Genomic DNA, 17,578 nt, shown 5'->3' on the forward strand with positions numbered 1-17,578 from the left:
TCATATACAGTATTTAGAGCAGTGCTAGAACAATCATACTAATTATTAGAATTTGATATAGAAATCTAGGAAGCTGAAAGAAGAACTCGAGTGGGGAACCCGTTAGGCATACGATTTAAAATTCAAAAACCGGTGAGGAAATTAGAGACGGATGAAGAAGGGATGGGATGAGAATGTGGGGAGGTGGAAACAACAACCTGAAGGAAATCGGGGGTGGATATGTGACAAGAGCCAATAAGAGCTCGAAGATCACAAAAAGGGAAAATTTTACAACAAAAAGTTAGAAGAGAAGGTTTACAGCAATCAGGAAAACTATCAGGAACGTTGGTAATGAACTTGAAGACGACGAGGAATATCCGAGAGAATTCGTTGAAATATCTGAAATAAAAATTTCAATGATAGTTGTCAAAATGAAAAAAAGCTAACCTTCTTCATGAATCAAAAAATCGGGTTCTCTCTGATAAACAACTCTATCATTTGCATTCTTGTATGCCGAGTTCATCAAATCAGCCACATAATGTCTGTTAATCGGATCCCATGCATCCTTCTCCGCGCTTTTCTGCACTTCTCGATCATTCTCGAACGTTCCAGTTTTTCCTTCTTTAGCCATTTGTACAACTTTCAAAAATTGTCCATCCAGGACTCCAGCCGAAGCGGCAGCTTGATCGAATTGAGAAGGTCTTCTGAACTTTGGATTAGTCGCAATTTCCAAATCTCTCGGAAGCAGATGGGCATTGTCATTTTCGGAATCCTCATCTTCTTGTCCTCCCATCAATTCGGCGCTGGACTTTGTGATAAAGTCTTCTTGGCGCCGAGCATCTGTCCGAGATCTTGCTGGTTTTGAAGATGGAGATGGTGTTGGCTGACTTGATAGAACTTTCATCGAAAGACGCATATTTTTGGATACACAGAGTCCATACATTTGTTGACCGATTCCACCAGGCTTTCCGCTCGAAGTCGCTGAAACATTTAGAGTTACAGTGAGAAATCAGAATAAAATTGTCGGTCGCCGTGGGAGAAGGTCCCACAACGACAACTACCGTAACCTAACAATAGTTTTATTTTCTGAGTTTTCTCGAAAAATAACAGAACAACCGACGAGAATCAGTTTTAAAAAACGAGAAAATAAATCATAAAAATGAACATATTTTTAGGTTACTGTAGTTGTTGTTGTGGGACCTTTGGCCACCGATTTTTTGTACTAGCATAATACGGTTGATGCAAAACTCACTAATGTAATAATAGGTCTGTCCAGGCTGGTACTCTTTGCCATTTGGAATTGGATTAACTGATCTGATAAATTGTGCAACATTCTTTGGAGGCTCTCTTGATTCTCCAATTGGCAATTGATGTGTACGAATGATTTTCTCCGTATTTGTATCAACTCCACATTTGATGACTTCTCTCGAATTCGACTCCAGAGCACATTCTCCCATTGCAAACTCCGAAACTTCATAAACTGTCAAATATTCTCCATTTTTTCGTCCCTCGTTGTCTGGACACACAAATCGAACAACGTCTCCAAGTCTCACTTCAATCGAGGGATGTCGATTTCGGAACCTGAAATACAAAACATGTAAACTTTCGGGTCGTCTTCATTTCCGTCTCCCATTAATGAAGAATACACAAAGAGGTAGAACACTTCCGGATCATTGGATCCGATTCCTTGCTTGTGCCCCCGTAAATCAAATAATCCCTTTTCTGTGTGCTTGCGCAATTGCTAATTGGCGGTGCCGACTCAACTGTAAGCTCTCCTCATAAAAAGAATAAGAAGCCACAAAGAGAAAGGACTTGCGCCAAAAGGCGTCCATTTGGTCAAGAAGGCCCTCTCGGCTCTTTTGAGCCGACGACTCTATTACCATTCGAGACATGTGTCAATGCACTTGAGATGACAGAAGAAGAAGAAGCTAACGGAACTCTCTACCCAATTGATAAAAGTGGTGAAGTAGAATCTCCCGAGATTGAGCCAATTATCACAATGTTTACTCAGATGAGACATATAATCAAACGGGGAACATGTGCCTCTTGCTGCATACACTAATACCATTCCAATAGAAGAAGCCACCTGCCACCGTCTGCCCAAAAAAGACAAATAAATTGACAGCACCATTCCTGCTATTATTTCCCGTTAATAAGCCAAATGAATGAATACCCCGTTTATCCAGGAAGGGTGTGAAGAATCTCAGTGAAAGAGAAAACCCCCAATCAACCAAAAAGTATCACATTTCGCTCAGCTTTGGGTCACTTCACACATCAATTTGCCACCCAATTCCACACACTTTTTACAATCTCCGGGTGGTGTTCCTCTTCCCCTCATAAATTCTGGACATTTACGACCAAGTTGTTACCACGAAAAGGTTCAGATTTTATGAGAGTAAGAAGAGCATCCACACGGAGGAGAGGGGTAAATGAGCCAAAATGTGGTCAACTTCATGTTTAATGGACGAGGAGAGACGCCTGTGTTCAGAAGCATGTTGTTTCTTTTTAGAGAAAATTACTGTGGACAGGTGGTAAAAGGTCCCTACAAAAGGGCAAAAGGCAAAGAAATCTGTGTTGTAAAACAGTGTGTGAGGTTAATTGCTAATAATGGGTTCGGCATTTCTTCGCCTGCCCTTTGTCCATCTGATTCACTACTCCTCAGCAGGAGTTCTCCATGAATCCCAATTATCGTAATCCGATGTGACGTTTTTTTTTCGAATTAAACCTAGTACAATAATAATTCGTAAATGGTATATTGGTTCGTGTCGTAACCGTTCAGATGTCAGAAGACGTTCGACGACCTCATAAATTAATCGGCAGTTCATAATTATAGAGAGAACGCGATTCAGAAGTAATAAATTTAATCAAATGGAGTTCGGGGGGAGACCTGTCGTCGTCAGCCTACATCGTCAACCTCGAAGTCATGCTGTGTGTCCCCTTATCAAGATGCATCAAGAGACATCTTCTCCGCGTTTTTTTTTCGTCTTCTCCATTTCTTCTTCTTCAACCCTTAAGAGCGCACAAAATTGCCATTGCACAACAACACAACAACCGCAACTCAATTATCCCCATTTTAAACGAAATTTACTTTGCCTTGCCTCTTTTTGGAGTCTATGTGTTATATGTGGCATACAAACTTCTCATAGGCAAAAACGAGAAGAAGGAGATGCCACTATTATAGAATCATCTTGAAGAGTGAATGGAATGGGTTGGAAGAAGCACATGAAGATGATGATGATGAAGAGTACTGATGGAGTAACATTTCCCACGACTCGACTTTATAAATCAGTGTGCGGGAGAAGACTGGGTAAACACTTTTACATATCAAAACATGTTTAAAAATTCATCGTGTCCTCCTCACTCACGAATACTGGCAGCAGACAGAAGACGTTCCGTGTGTTAATACAAACACGTGTTACGCAACTCCCATCTCCTGGGAGAGCGATGGCTCAACAGCTTGTCCAGACTCATATCGCATAAATTTTGATCATCTCGACCCGGACCCATCCGCAACTATTATTACACAAACTTATTGTGTTGGGCAAACATAACTGCACAATGGATTAGGATCGAATTACTATTGGGGAGAAAAGTTCTGAGAAGAGGTCCTTTACCTAATCTCCAGAGACTTCTTACACTCCCAAGTGTCATGCCAATTTGTTATCACTCGGATCAATCATCCCAGATTGACCCTCTCTCTACCTTTTTTTTTCTTCCGCCAAACGAGTCTATCGGGTTGGAGTGAGACAGTGACATTCAAATTAGGATCGAAAGAACTCATCCGAGCGTGTCCCTCCCCGGTATGATACATCCGAGGACGAACTGTGTGGATGGATGGTTGACGGGCGCGCATTATTACAACACCTATACATCTTACACCTACTTAAAAATCACGCCTCCATGCATTACGATGGAAGCAAAATGGGTTGTACAGGAAGACAAAGAGGGCATCTGGGGTCTTGGGTCTTAGACTTGAATTTAAACAATGTGCCATAGATGATTCCAGAACGGAAATTGGTTGCTCACAAAGGAAGACAGCTCGAGTTACCGTTTCCCTTCTTTACAAGACAAATAAACAAGTGAAGAAAGACAATCGAAGAAGCTGCACCACACCAATACAAGTGTCAATGGCCCTTCAGGTTAATCCCAACGTCCGGCACGGGGTCCCCCATGGTCAATGAGTGCTTGTCCAAGATTAACTTCATCCCTATCTATCTATCGTGTAGGGTCAACTGTTACATATTCATACGACTCATTTCTCAAATTGGCCCCCATTTTTTCCATGTGCCAGCCAAACCTTGTCTCAAATTGAGCAAGAAAAGACGTTGTTGGAAAGGGTACACGTACACAACCAAATAAGCTCTTGTTTATCCGGAACCACTCTCTTTCGCAGGTAATTAACCGCCCCACCAGCCAGCACATGGCTCACGAAGAGAACCTTATATTATTTGAAACATGACCATATAAGACGACGACAAATGAGTCCAGATATGGGAAGATTGGGATTATGTTTTATATCAAATCCCCCTTGGTTCATTAGTGGTTCATTCTGCCTGGATCTAACTACCTGGATCTAAGAAATGTGTATAGAATTATGAAAGAGTTACTCTCTCTTTCTGACCAAGTAAAGCCAAGTAATTTGCATACATGAAAAGTCTTATTTCATTGCCCCTAACACTACTCCCTCCGATTTCTTTTTGATTTAGTAATGCTGTGGAAGAGAGCTCTCTGAGCCCCTTTGAGCCACACTGCGTTTTAGACAAATTGAAACGTACAAAATGTACGTGATTGCTCATTCCAAACGGCGGATATGGGGGACGTCGCCTTTCGCCCTATATTGGAAATATAGAATATGAAAGAAGGGAAGGAAAAAACACATAGAGAAGGCTCTTCAGAGTGGTCCATATGTTAGCATGAATGCCATTTGGTGTCAACAGGCTGTCAATTTACATGAACCTCAAACCTCAGGAAATCGCAGATGAATATCAGTTTAATTGGCTCTCTTCCAACTCGTCATACTTCATTATAATAATAAGCTTATCAAGTACTAATTAGTCTTTTCGTCCTCTTGAGGGGACGGGTCTTTGTCTTTATGATGTTGCGCAAAAAAAATAGGCGCAGATGGTTTCTGTTGTCCCCCCTTCTAATTTTCAGATTAACCCATTGGTAACGATATCGTCCTGATCCTTTTCTTATAATAATAATCATCATCTTCTTCGTCCTCGTTATTATTATTGTAGAAAAGAGACAAATCTATTGCCGAGGACGACCAGACGGGCGGCACCTTTCAAAAGAAGTGTGCACCGAACTGCCTGTAAATCTTCGGATCGGACGGCACCCCTTCGCGGACTTCTCGTGTCCTTCTATTCCTTCCAAGGGGGTCCCCAAATAACAAAAGACAAAAAAGTAGATTTGCATCGAAGCACCACTAACCGTTCTTATCCCTTTCTCTTCTACTCATATGCAAATTCATCGCCTCGGGGTAGGTATGAGAACCATCCGAATCTTTTGAATTCATCATCATCTCTCCAGGTGTTTCTTAGAAGACCAACTTTTGTCACTTTCTAAGCGATTCCATCAGCCCGCCTATTACCGCCGCCATCTATTAATGATGTGTGACATCGTGGGCGGCACATGTAAACGACCTATCTGCATCTCGATCAGGAAAGATATTCATCCGAAAAAGCAGTACAGGAACAGATGTTTTTAGATTTACTCATTCCTTTGTTGTGGGTCTTTTGTTCTTTGTGGCGAAAGTACAGTATCAATGGAGACCTACTACTGTATGCGGTAATGAGTGTTGCGTGAAGTCTTTGAGACTTCCGCCAGTGGGAAAACAAAACTCTTTGTGAGCAGTGTGACGCAATCAGGAGACACTCAATACACCAACACCAGAAGTACTGCCACATCTGCTTCGAAAAGAAAACCATCTACTCTGTGACCGCAGATTATTACAAGGATAAGGATCGGGAGGGGAGCGACGACGCCGTAAATCATGCGCCGCCTGGGCCCAGAAAACGGACGACGATAAATTCTGAATCAGGAGGATATTGGGAAGAAGAATAAGAAGTAAAGTCACCGTCAAGTGCTTCCTTTTCGACCCCTAAAAATAACGAGAGGAGGACCACCCACATTCCAATAACACGGAGCCGGAAATGGGGCTCTTCAAGTGAAGCCGAGAGCAGAGGACAGCAATTTTGTCGTAGTACTCTTCTTTTGCTGCTTCTTCTTTTTCTCAATCGCATTAAACATGACTAGGACCTCCCTGAGTGAATCAAAAAGAGCAAGAGCCCGTTTCTTATTTCCACACCTGCGTTGCATAACGTACACACCATCTTAGGAGCTTGTCAAAAATCCGTATGCAAATACGAAGAGAAGGGCTCAAACCCACTACGCAACTCTTCTCAAGTGGGGTATATTGATATTACTCTAAACAAACCCGGGACCATGCATACATTGGCCTTCCGGTACGGGTTTTCGGTTCTCAGGGAGTCTCCAGAACTTTGTTATCTTGATTGATGTCGACGTCAAGTTTGACGTAACTTCTCAGATAATTACCATGAGTGTTGAGAGTGCTAATCTGATGCCAAATCTACAATGGCTTCTGGGAAAACCTATTAACTATATGGAAAATTGAAACATGTGTTCGGAGACGCACCTAGTTAACTCAATAGAAGCGAGAGACGTGTTGACACCTGACAAAAAGTGACACCGAACTTCTCTCGTTCACCCAAAACACAATGCGCATACCGTTGTTATGCAAATAGCCCGGTAGCGGGAGGTTAGAAGTTATGGTCTTGTGGTTTTCCCTGTCCCGTTAAAATGATCAAAGCATTCAGAAGAAAAAGGGGATAGGTCTCTCCAAGGAGTCTCCTAGAAGAAGTGTGGATCGGTAAACAAGTGAATAAGAATAAGAGGAGTGAATGAGCAGGTGATGATGGACTTCTGACTCCTAATGGAACACAACCGGATTCTAGTGGTCCCCTCCATCCAGACCATGCGTCCAAACAATGCTTCCTTCTTATTTCCCGCACGTCACATTTACAATTTATAAGACCAAGACGAGGAAAGAATTCAAAGACTATGTTCTCACATTCCCCAGTTTTCTAAACAAAGTGTTTAGATGAGCTTAGGAGTAGGCACAGCTGTCCCAAAAGAAGAAGCACCTGGCTCCTTTATCGGCCTTATCTATTATTCAACAAGACGATAAGAGGTGATATGATCATCACTATTTTCAAGAAAGGTACTGTTTGCTCAATTTGATAAGATTATAATTCGCGCACTGAAGAGAACAGGAGAGCACCACTGTACTAAAGTTTATAAAAGAAAAGACTTACATTGAATTGGTTGAGTTCCAGTGTACCGTGTGCTCATCTGCGAATGTGGATGATCGGAGTAGGATTAAGCAGATTGCTAATAAAAAGTCGAGAGGTCGTTTCATCCTGATCTGAAACTGTAAAAAATGGTTTTAAAAAAGGGTTGTACATGAATATGCTATAGAAACAAATAGGTAAAAGGACAGAAGAAGAAAAGGGCGATGACTATGAAAACCCAAAAATGAGTAGAAAATTCTAAATGTTTGTGCACACCGATGATGAAAAAGGGAGGAGAGAACTGACCACTACTAGGCAGTAGGAAAACGGAGGGTGAGAAGACACGGGGCCTCTGATCAGGAGGGTGCAGAGACACAAGTCGGGCGGGGTGGGGGGAATCGAGGGGCGGGGCTTACAGAAAATAAGACCGAAGCATCTGTTGGTGTCGGGGAAAAAGAAGGAAAGAAGAAGCAGAAGCGGATTGAAATATGAGAAGAGAGCCGATGGACGTTTTGGTGGCGACGATAGGAGCCGGATGACCGTTGAAAGAGGGCCTATTAAAATGAGGATGAGCTGCTTCTTCTGGATGAGGAGACGAATATGGAGAAGGAGTGCACAAGATGTCTTTTTTGAGAAAAGACGAAATGGGACAGCAGCAATTAAGAGTCGTGAGAAAGGAATTGAATTAATCGAATCGAGTCTAGAAAAAAGTCGAGGGAAACTCAATTTTCGAGTCAGATGCCATTTTCCAAAGGTTCAAATTTTTAGGAGCTTGTGGGAGAAATTAAAAAAAAATTTTCAGAGGAAACAATCAGTTTCAATTATCTTATTTCTTCTATTAGAAGCCTATCGAACCATCAACTTTGAGCTCAATTATCTCGATTTCTGTGAAAGATATCAAAATTTTGTCAACTGATAAATTATTTATCATAATATCATCAAGAATTTTTTAATTGATTTTTTTTTCGATATCTTTCATAGAAGTTGAGATAATTAAGCCTAAAGTTGACTGCTTGGGTGGGCTTCTACCAGAGCTAATACTGTATGTACTTCAACGAAAGTACAGTATCCAAAAAAAATAACAATCAAGTACTGTAATGGAAAATTTGAATTGAACATAAAACCCAAGATTTTTCAGTGCTTTCGTTCTTCGCTTTCTAAAGGATTACGGTAGTTTTAATCTTTTCAATTTGTCAATCTACCCTTCACTCAACCGAAAGAAAAAAATTGATTAACTAGAAAATGGTCAGTCTAAAAAATATTTATTTTTTCGTAACAAGACGAAAGCCTTATCCAAATCTGCCTACAAATAAGAAATCTGAGCTTTAGTAGTTTAATCAACTAGTCTAGATCTTTGTTTACGTCAGTGGATAGGTTAGAAAAAACTACTAAATCTGTCCAACGAACCGAGATAAACCTGTGGGGGTCGGATTTGAAAAATGTGTACCATCGGGGGATGTTTACTCCTACAATCAAACCTCTTTATCACTGTACATCATAAATTCTTCTTGTCTTCTCTTCTCCATGTCACAAAGGGATCGCATTCCGCCAAGTAACGTGCGGCATCTGACTCATTTTGACACTTACAAAAGATGATGGGGAGGAGACAAATTTGAATCTATATAGAAGAAAAGGAAACGGAATCTCGATCAAAAATGAAGAAGAATAATGGAAACAAGCTTTCCGGAGAGAACAGTAACCTACAAAGTCAAACAAACGGCGAGGCGAAGCGAAATTTTAAATCGAATCGCCTCACCGGTTGAGGGCGTCGAAAGACACCTAATGCATTCTTTTTCAATCATAATAACACTTTTTTCTGATTGATTTTGTCACAAGGGCTTTATTAAAAATTCATCTATACATTCCTGACATTTTGTGCATTTCTGACTTGTTGTGAAAGACAAAGGATTCAGAAGGGATTTAAAAAACAAAACGCAGCCATTTTCATCCCCTGTGTTCTTCCTCTTTCGCATCCGAAACTATTCATGCGTCAAATTTATGACCGTTTTTTTTAAGTCCAACCGCACTTTTTCACTTTTTCGGGGGTTCTTCAGAAGACGATAGCCTCTTTTGTTCCATTTCAAAATGGGATATGATATATCTAGGCGAATCTTCATATCCATGTGTTTTCAAAAAAAAAGAAAGCTAGAAAATAAAAATGAGTCGAAAGGCGATGGTGAGGGTAGATTACCGGTTGGACGCTTTCACTCTTCTTGCCATCCATCCGCTTCAAGGTTGAATAAGTTTCAGAAAAAGGATTGGAGAACCAAAAAAAAGAAGCAGTTAGGTCACGGAAGGGTGAAAAGGGATTCGGGAAGAAGAAGGCAATGACTTTAAGGAACAAATTTTTAATGGGTGTCATAAAAATTATTGCATGGGAATTATTGGTTGAGAATGTTGAGACAAGGTGGTTAGTCAAAAAAGGGGAGAAGAGAAATAAGGGATTGTTACAGTTGAGAAAATAAATCGACAGTTTTTTATGAGTTGGGAAACCGCCAAAGGTAAAGATCATAAACCCATACAAGTTATACGGCATTGCTCCAAACCAACCAGTACGAAAACAGAGCCGATCCGAAATATATTTCTAGGGATGGCTGATCTTATAAAATTGGAAAAGGGTTAAGCCTTATTTTGAAGCTCCCGATTAGTCAACTTGCTACAAGTTAAGGCCTATTTTTGGATTTCTGGCCCACTAAAACACAGGCACCCAAAAACCATTCCAAACAAATCAAAAATGTATAGTGTTTTTTATTCATTTCGAAGCCCAAAATCAAACTATTTCAGAAACTCAGATGATGGCGGCCTAGAAAACATGTAATTTGAATTTCTAGACCGCGTAGCATGCATCGTTTCAGGCTCATTTTGAAGCTTTGAGCAAACCGATTACAAAATTTGTATTTATAATATAATCCACATTTTCCAAATCTGGGATTTTTGGCTTTTTTCACTTTAGACTTTTGGTTCTCTGGGTCTGGGTCCGGAAATCCCAAATTTGAAAGCTTTGGAAAAATTATAATAACTAGGACATTTTTGGAATTGGTGATTAGAAGAACTTTTGCAGGTTGAAAGTTTCGGATTTCCTCGGTAAGGTTTTGGACGAAAAACCATGACAAAATCGGAAAACTGAACGAAATCTGAAATAACCAATAGCCTATTTTTCGCAGTAATGAACGACGAAAATAACTGAAAAATGAATGTGAACGAGGCAGCAGTCGGGGCGGTTTTCTCGAATTTCCAAGACGTCGTCCCTCGACGAAAAACAGCGCGCAAATAAAAATCGTGAAGTGAATAGATAATGAAGAGCACAGAAGCAGCTAGAGAAGAAAACACACTTTTAGCACTCAAGGGTACCTGAGAAGAAGAACACGGTTAGCAGGGAAGAAGGTAATAATTGTGGTGTTGATGGGGATGGGGCTCATCAGATAAAAAGAAGAAGACACGATGTTTGCGCGGGAGAGAGAGCATACGCGGGTCGTAAACGGCAACCTATCGGTTATCTGATTGAGCCGATAAATCAAAGTGACACATTTAGATTCTCAGGTGGTTAAGAATCTTAAGATGCATCAACGAATTGTAAATTGCACGCGTAAAACACTCTGGGAAACGAAAACAATGAGGAACGAATAGGAGAAGATTTGCACGGAGAGATAATAAAAATATGTGCGAGGAATAATAACTCGAGAGTTGGAAAAACTAGATTAAACTATGCAATTTGAAGATTGGAGTATCTGGGTAGAAAGTTATGCAGTTCTTGAATTGTTCTTGCCAACCGGGAAATTGATTTTGGAGTATACTGTTGATAGCTTTTGCAGGTCGAGGAAGGATCAGATTCCTATCATTCATATCTTTTTGGTTCAACACCTTAATTTTATGCTGGTTCGCAAAATCGGAGCTGCGGAAGAGAAACACCGGTGACCGTCGCCGAAGATCCCATAACGATAACTACCGTAATCTAGAAACTTTTTTATTTTCTCAATGTCAATCGATTTTCTTAATTTTCGTACATTTTCAGTCATTTTCACTATCAACTGTTATGAATTTTTCGGGCTAATTTATGGTAAAATACCATAAACACTCTGATAGAGTACCGCCCAAGATTTCAACTTCGAGCCCACATACATCAAATCCCATGAAAGATATCAAAAAGTGATCAAATGATAACATATTTATCATACTAACAGACACATTTTATCATTTGATAACTTTCTTATGTCTTCGACAGCCACCGAGATGATTAAGCTCAAAGTGGACGGTGTGGATGGGTTTCTATTAGAGGTAGTAGGACGGTAATAAATCTGGAAAAGTAAAAAAATTGGGTTACTGTAGTTGTTGTTGTGAGACCTTCAACCGCGGCCACCTTTTTTTTCATTTATATACTTGTGCCTACAAAAATGTTGCATTTTCACGACTACTTCCGTTTTCAAGAAATCCAGAGTTGCACTTGTGAACAATTGTTACTTAAGTTTATTTGTACAAAAATATACAGTTTACACTGTAAACACAAAAATACACACACACGTAAAATTCATGAGTATCAACAAAATAGGTCAGAATTTGCTCATAAGACGGATTCCGTCGAGGACGATGTGATGGGCATTGTTAGTTTCCCCTGAAATTTTTCTAGATTTTTTTTTCTGAATTTGAGCTTCCACCTCCTACCAATTTTTTCTTCTCATTCTGATCAATAAAACAACTTCTAGCAAAATCTCGTATCTGTGTTCGAATGTCTCGGTTACAATGGAAATATACTGGAAGTCGAAATGCAGTTGAAGAGATAGTGAGAACAGACGACAAGTCGGCCAAATATCTGAAAGTTAATAATAGTTTTTAAGTGATAAGACAAACACACTCACTTGTACGTCCATCCTTCGCCTAGGCTACCCAGCACATCGGGGTTAATGAATTCCATTATGGTTATCAGTAGGTTTAATGTGTTCGTCAACAGATAGATAGTGATTAGAGCCGCCAATGTGCGTGTCGCATCACGCTTCCGACGACGGGCTGCACACGCCTCTGAATTCCGGCGGAGGAGAGTTGGCATTTGCTGAAAGAGTAAGAGGTGTTGGGACTGGAAGAGTGGGGAATAAAATAACCGTATTTAAACTAGATGAATAAAATAGCCCTCGGATTGGTATTATATGAAAACCGTCAGGTGTCATTTTATTACCGTGATTCCTCTAATAGAACCCCACCTAACCCGTCAACATTGAGCTCAATTATCTCGATACCTGTGAAAGTTATCAAAAAACTGCCAGCTGATAAAATATTGGTAATATTGAGATAAACAATTCTGTTGACAAGTTTTTGAAATCTTTTCCAGGAATAGAGATAATCGAGCTCAATGCTGACGGTTTGGGTGAGCTCCTATTGGAGAAAATACGGTATACCTTCCTTTAATTAAAAAAAAATCACTACAAATTCTGAACTCAATAACCAAATTATCAAAAGTAACCATGCCGTATATCTAAAAACTGAAAGCTCACATCATTCGAAGCAGAAGAAGAAACACTGCTGATGGTAGAAGACGTGACAGAAGGTTCGAGAAGTGGTCGGCAGGAGAGACTTTCAGGCGAAGGAGAGGGTTTAAAAGCGTCTGTTGCATCACTCTGACAACGATTCTGAAGAGAACAGAAATCCACACAAAGGCACACAAAAACTCAGATATTGCTTTTTTTATTTGTTGTATTTTAACAAAAGCACAGCAAACTAAAATAACATAGACTGGAACTTACCTCAACGAGAATCGACTGAAATCCGTTGTTGTGTAGTTTGTTGAGGTTTGATATTGTCAGAGAATTAAGAACTAGAAGAAGGAAAAATGGAAGGAACACATTGAATATGGAGCGACACCAAAACATCCATATCGTTTTGTAGCTTTCACTGCAATTCCGATTTCTTTTGTTAATTTTTTAGTTTGAATTTTTGATACCTTCTTGTGATTTCTGATAGGTCTAATCTCAAATTTTGGAAAGGCGGACAATGTGGAAGAGATTGAAGTTCCAGTTCGAAAAATACAGATCCCTTCATGAAAAGTGCACATGTGAAAACGATTGAAATGAAAAGGAATCTGCGTTGAGGTGAGAATTGGATCGAAGATCGCTGGGAGCAGATGTATCGCTCGAATGAAGCAGCCACGATTAGAAGTGTGGATGCAGCAATCAGTACTTGACCAACAGTTGACACATATTTTATGTAGATGTGCCAACATGTGTAGAGGAATTCAACTCGGAAGTAGTCCCAGACAAGTGATGCAGGGAAGATTAACTGAAATTGGAATATGGTCATATTTAGGTTGAGAGACTGCACTTTTCTATGGGACCCAATCGGGGCTGACTGATAAGTAGCTTCAAAATTGAAATTGTTCCGGGCCGACGATTTTTTCCCTGACCGGCTATTAACTGAATTAAATGCTGGTCGTTTCTTATTTGGGGTTGGAGAGCGCGCCGAGCTCGGCGAGCTTTATTATCATGTGTCTTGTTTTGCTCAAAATTTTAATTTTGAAGCGAGTTATGAGCCGGCCCGGAATCGGCCCGCCGACAATTATGATTGAGCCTAACTGCAAATCCTCCTCTTAATTTTCTACAACCTATTTGTTTTTCAAATGTTCAAAAAACCGCTTTTCCCCTTCCCCTTTGTTGTCCAAATAACCACTGGTTAGTCTTTTTTTGCTGTCCACTGAAACACATTTGCCGCCAATTCAATTAACCAATCCAAATAAACACTCCTACACTTTTTCCCTCTCAATCCAAAAAATTGAGAATTGCAGGTGAAAGTTTCCAGTTTTCAGAACCAACGATCAATTAGATTATTTGAGACTAGAAGAATGCGGAAGAACGAAAAACTAACCATGAAACAGAGTTCAACCAGAATATCGAGGCATGCTAGAAGGAATAAATAGAGAAGATTGGAACGGAAAACATCCAGACGACGGAAGGAGAGAAGTAGAAAACTGTTGAGGACAATGCCAATTGTACAGACAATTGTTCCGATGAACACTATCAGAATCATTCTGAAGGCGTCCGCTTGTGGAGGATCTTCTGCGCATGTGTCGTTTATTTCGATCATCTGAAAGTCATAATTTAAAAGAACTTGAAGACAAAAACGGAAAAGAATTGTTGTATTCTATTTCTCCTTGTTTTTGTTGCACATGTTCGTATTCTATTTCTCCTTGTTTTTGTTGCACATGTTCGTATTCTATTTCTCCTTGTTTTAGTTGCACATGTTCCTCGCACTTTTCTGTGTTCGGAGCTCGGAAGGAAAAATTGTTTATAGGGAAAGAGAGAAGGAAAAATTTTACTAGTTTTGTGATCTAATTCGAATGAGGCTCTGGGGAGTGGAAATGGCGAAGGAAGATGAGTTCAAATGGTTTCAGAAGAACAAGGAAATCAGATTTCAATGACTTGTCACATGAATATTGGTTAAAAAATGAAAAAAGAGAATCAAAAACCAGAATCCCAAAACTGAAAAATAAGAAAGAATTGAATTTCAGCATCGAATTCCGCTAATGGAACCTTGAAGTGCAAAAATGGGGGACACAAATTTGTCTATTAAATATTTGTGTTCAGGAAATCTCAAAAAAAATAGGTGGAGCTGAAATAGCTTAAGACGTGCATTTGAAGATTATTCAGGAACAGATGAATACAAAAAATTATTGGGTTAGAGTGTACATTCTAGGAATATAGATGAATTGTAGATTCGGTGATAAAAAAAGAATAATTCTTAAGATAAATACAAAACGATAATTCAAGAAATCGAAATAGTAATTTAAAGAGTTTAAGAGAACCCTTTGAAAATTATGTGAATCAAGGGACACTACATACGAACAAAACATAGTAGAAGAATCTGTCAAAATCAGAATTCCAGGGCTATGTTTTAGAAGACGTCAGAATCGTGTGTGACTGAATACGTGATGATGACCTATACTCTCAACTGAAGTTCAGCATCTGAATTCTAATTTCAGTGAGTGGATTTCTCAATAAAACTTGAAAAGAATCAGTTTTGTAGGTTTCGAAAAAGTTCATTTTTCAGATTGAATTGGGATCATCAAACTAAGCTTCAGAATACATCCATTTTCGAAATGACGTTCAGAAATCGACAGGAAGAACATCATAAAAGTGAATTTGGATGCAAAGTGACAAGAACAGAAAAAAAGAAGAAGAAGAAGGAAGGAATAGAAAGAGGTTAAAGGGAAGAAGCACTGAACTCTTAATGCTTGTTTTTTTGTCTTTTAGATTCTTTGAAATTTCATACACGATTGATTGAACGAGGAAAAGAAAAAGAACGAGGATAGAAATGGGTTCTAATGCTTGAATTCTAAAATAATTGCAAGATCGAAAAATAATGAAGAATTCTCTCCTCTTCTTGTTCTCATGGAATTATTTACAGATCGGATAAAAATTGGAGCGTCAGAAAAAGTAAAAAGAGGTGAGAAGTTGTTTTGGCAACAGGAAAACAAAGAATCAGACGGGAAACAGAGACAGATGAGCCAATATTTGCAGTCATATCGGGAAAAAGTGTACTTAAGGAGGAAAAGTAACAGATCTCTGGAATATTTCTGGAAGATATTTCTGGAAGAAGGTCACATGATAACAAAAGAAGAGCATCATAGAAAACGAACGTTCAGTTAATTTGATTAAAGGGTCCTAGGAACATGAAAGGAAGATATTCTGGGAACAAGAGTTCGGAATAATTTATTAGATTTCCAGACAGATTTATACAGTCAGGATAAGCTATTGCCTCATAAATTTTTGAGGTCATTATCTGCCAGGATTTTAGAAATTGAGCTTTAAACCGTAAGTTCCGTGTTTTGAGAATTCTACGACAATTTATTAAAACTTGGATCCAAATCATTCACAATCATTCTTACTTACCAGGCTGTTTGCCGCACCTCCGACGCTTCAAACAGTTGGCTGGTGCCCCTTCGGCGCGATCTTACCTATTTATTTCTTATATCTAATTTGAGCTGATTTAGAATCTTCGGGTCTGGAAGGTCTTAATCAGAATTCGAAAACTTCCAATCCAAATTTTAGAAGTCAAAGTTAGTTTTCAAATTAGTTTCAAAAAAGTGAGAAGCCACAGGGTCATAAAGGGCCTAGTCAGAAATAGCGCCTCAGCAAACTTTTAGGCCAGACGAAATTTTTATAATTTCGCGATTTCTTTTTGACCAGGCCTTTTAGAACCCCGCGGAGGAGCGAAGCGACGGAATTGCCCCGTTGGCGCGCCAGCCAGCAGTTTGAAGCGACAGGGCGCAGAAAGCAGGCTGATGTCCAATAACATATGGCAAAATGATAGTCTTTGAACTCACGATAACACTAGACAGAACAAGAATGTACTCAGGTCCTTGGGATTCAATTCAAATCAGATGACCATAATGCATTTAGGGCTATAAGTAGGCACCACAACAAAATTTTCAAAATAGACTTTTCCCAGTTTTTATTGTTGGATTGTATTCTCCTACTTTATAGAAGTCCATTCCCAAAATTTCAGGGAAAAATCTTCATTCAATCCCGAGTTACAGCCCCTTTTATACCAGACCTCAATGTACTGAATTTCTCCTCATTTTTTTGCGGTGCGCAGAAAAGTGGGCGGGGCTTAGCTGCGGCGCGGTTTCATTGTGGCGCTATTCCGAGCGCTGTTTTTTCATCAAAATCGCATCATGGTTTGTCGGAAAAGCAGTTTTTAGGGTAAAAAAACGAAAAGAATAAGTTTATAACATTGAAAAAAGGAAAAACCATTGAAAAAAGGAAAAAAAAACAAAAAACCCCATGGGAGATGCGAACTTCGGTCTTCAGATCGGTGCGCGCGCCCACTAACCAGTCTGCCACCGCTGCACTTCCCTTGGAAGCAATAGATGAGAGTGAGGAAAGGACGACTTTTCATTGCCTGCCGTCTCCTTCCGGTGTTGCCTCTTTCCTATTTTTTACAAGTTGTTCCATGATAGATAAGGAAACAGACGTATAACACATTAAGGGCGTCGATAGAATTTTTTAATTATAATTGCTCTTAGTGGCAAATTTTGCGTAGAATCTTATGGTGAAAAGAAAATCGGTGGCGCTCACCTGTGTCACCTTCAAAACTTCCAAAAACTGAAAATTTTGAAAGTTTGGAATTTTCGGATGAGTATCAAAACTACTTAGAGGTATCCAATCTTTCTGAAAATTGGCAGAAGTATACACAAGACTTAGTTTTACCATAATATGCAAAAAAAAATTGGGGTCATCGCTGAAATTTTTTATTTATTTTAGCTGGAACTTTGGCTGAAAATTGTGAAACAAGGGCGTCGTTAG

At 39.5% G+C, this 17,578-nt stretch overlaps 2 protein-coding genes across 2 annotated transcripts; both read right to left on the reverse strand.

Moving 5' to 3' along the window:
• Positions 1-280: 280 nt before the first annotated feature.
• Positions 281-7,420, reverse strand: Cbr-efn-4 (the record flags this gene model as incomplete). Its single annotated transcript, XM_002634022.1, has 4 exons — positions 281-378; positions 427-960; positions 1,232-1,560; positions 7,317-7,420. The coding sequence occupies 4 exons, from the start codon at positions 7,418-7,420 to the stop codon at positions 281-283; spliced, it is 1,065 nt and encodes a 354-aa protein (XP_002634068.1).
• Positions 7,421-11,850: 4,430 nt separating this feature from the next.
• Positions 11,851-15,898, reverse strand: CBG01609 (the record flags this gene model as incomplete). The annotated part of the gene is made up of 8 exons (XM_045235901.1): positions 11,851-11,901; positions 11,952-12,099; positions 12,146-12,336; positions 12,776-12,910; positions 13,025-13,172; positions 13,222-13,556; positions 14,139-14,357; positions 15,875-15,898. 8 exons carry the CDS (start codon positions 15,896-15,898, stop codon positions 11,851-11,853), a joined length of 1,251 nt encoding a protein of 416 aa, XP_045091934.1.
• Positions 15,899-17,578: the final 1,680 nt, after the last annotated feature.

This window comes from Caenorhabditis briggsae (assembly GCF_000004555.2).
Source record: "Caenorhabditis briggsae complete genome, chrIV, whole genome shotgun sequence".
NCBI lineage: Eukaryota > Metazoa > Nematoda > Chromadorea > Rhabditida > Rhabditidae > Caenorhabditis > Caenorhabditis briggsae.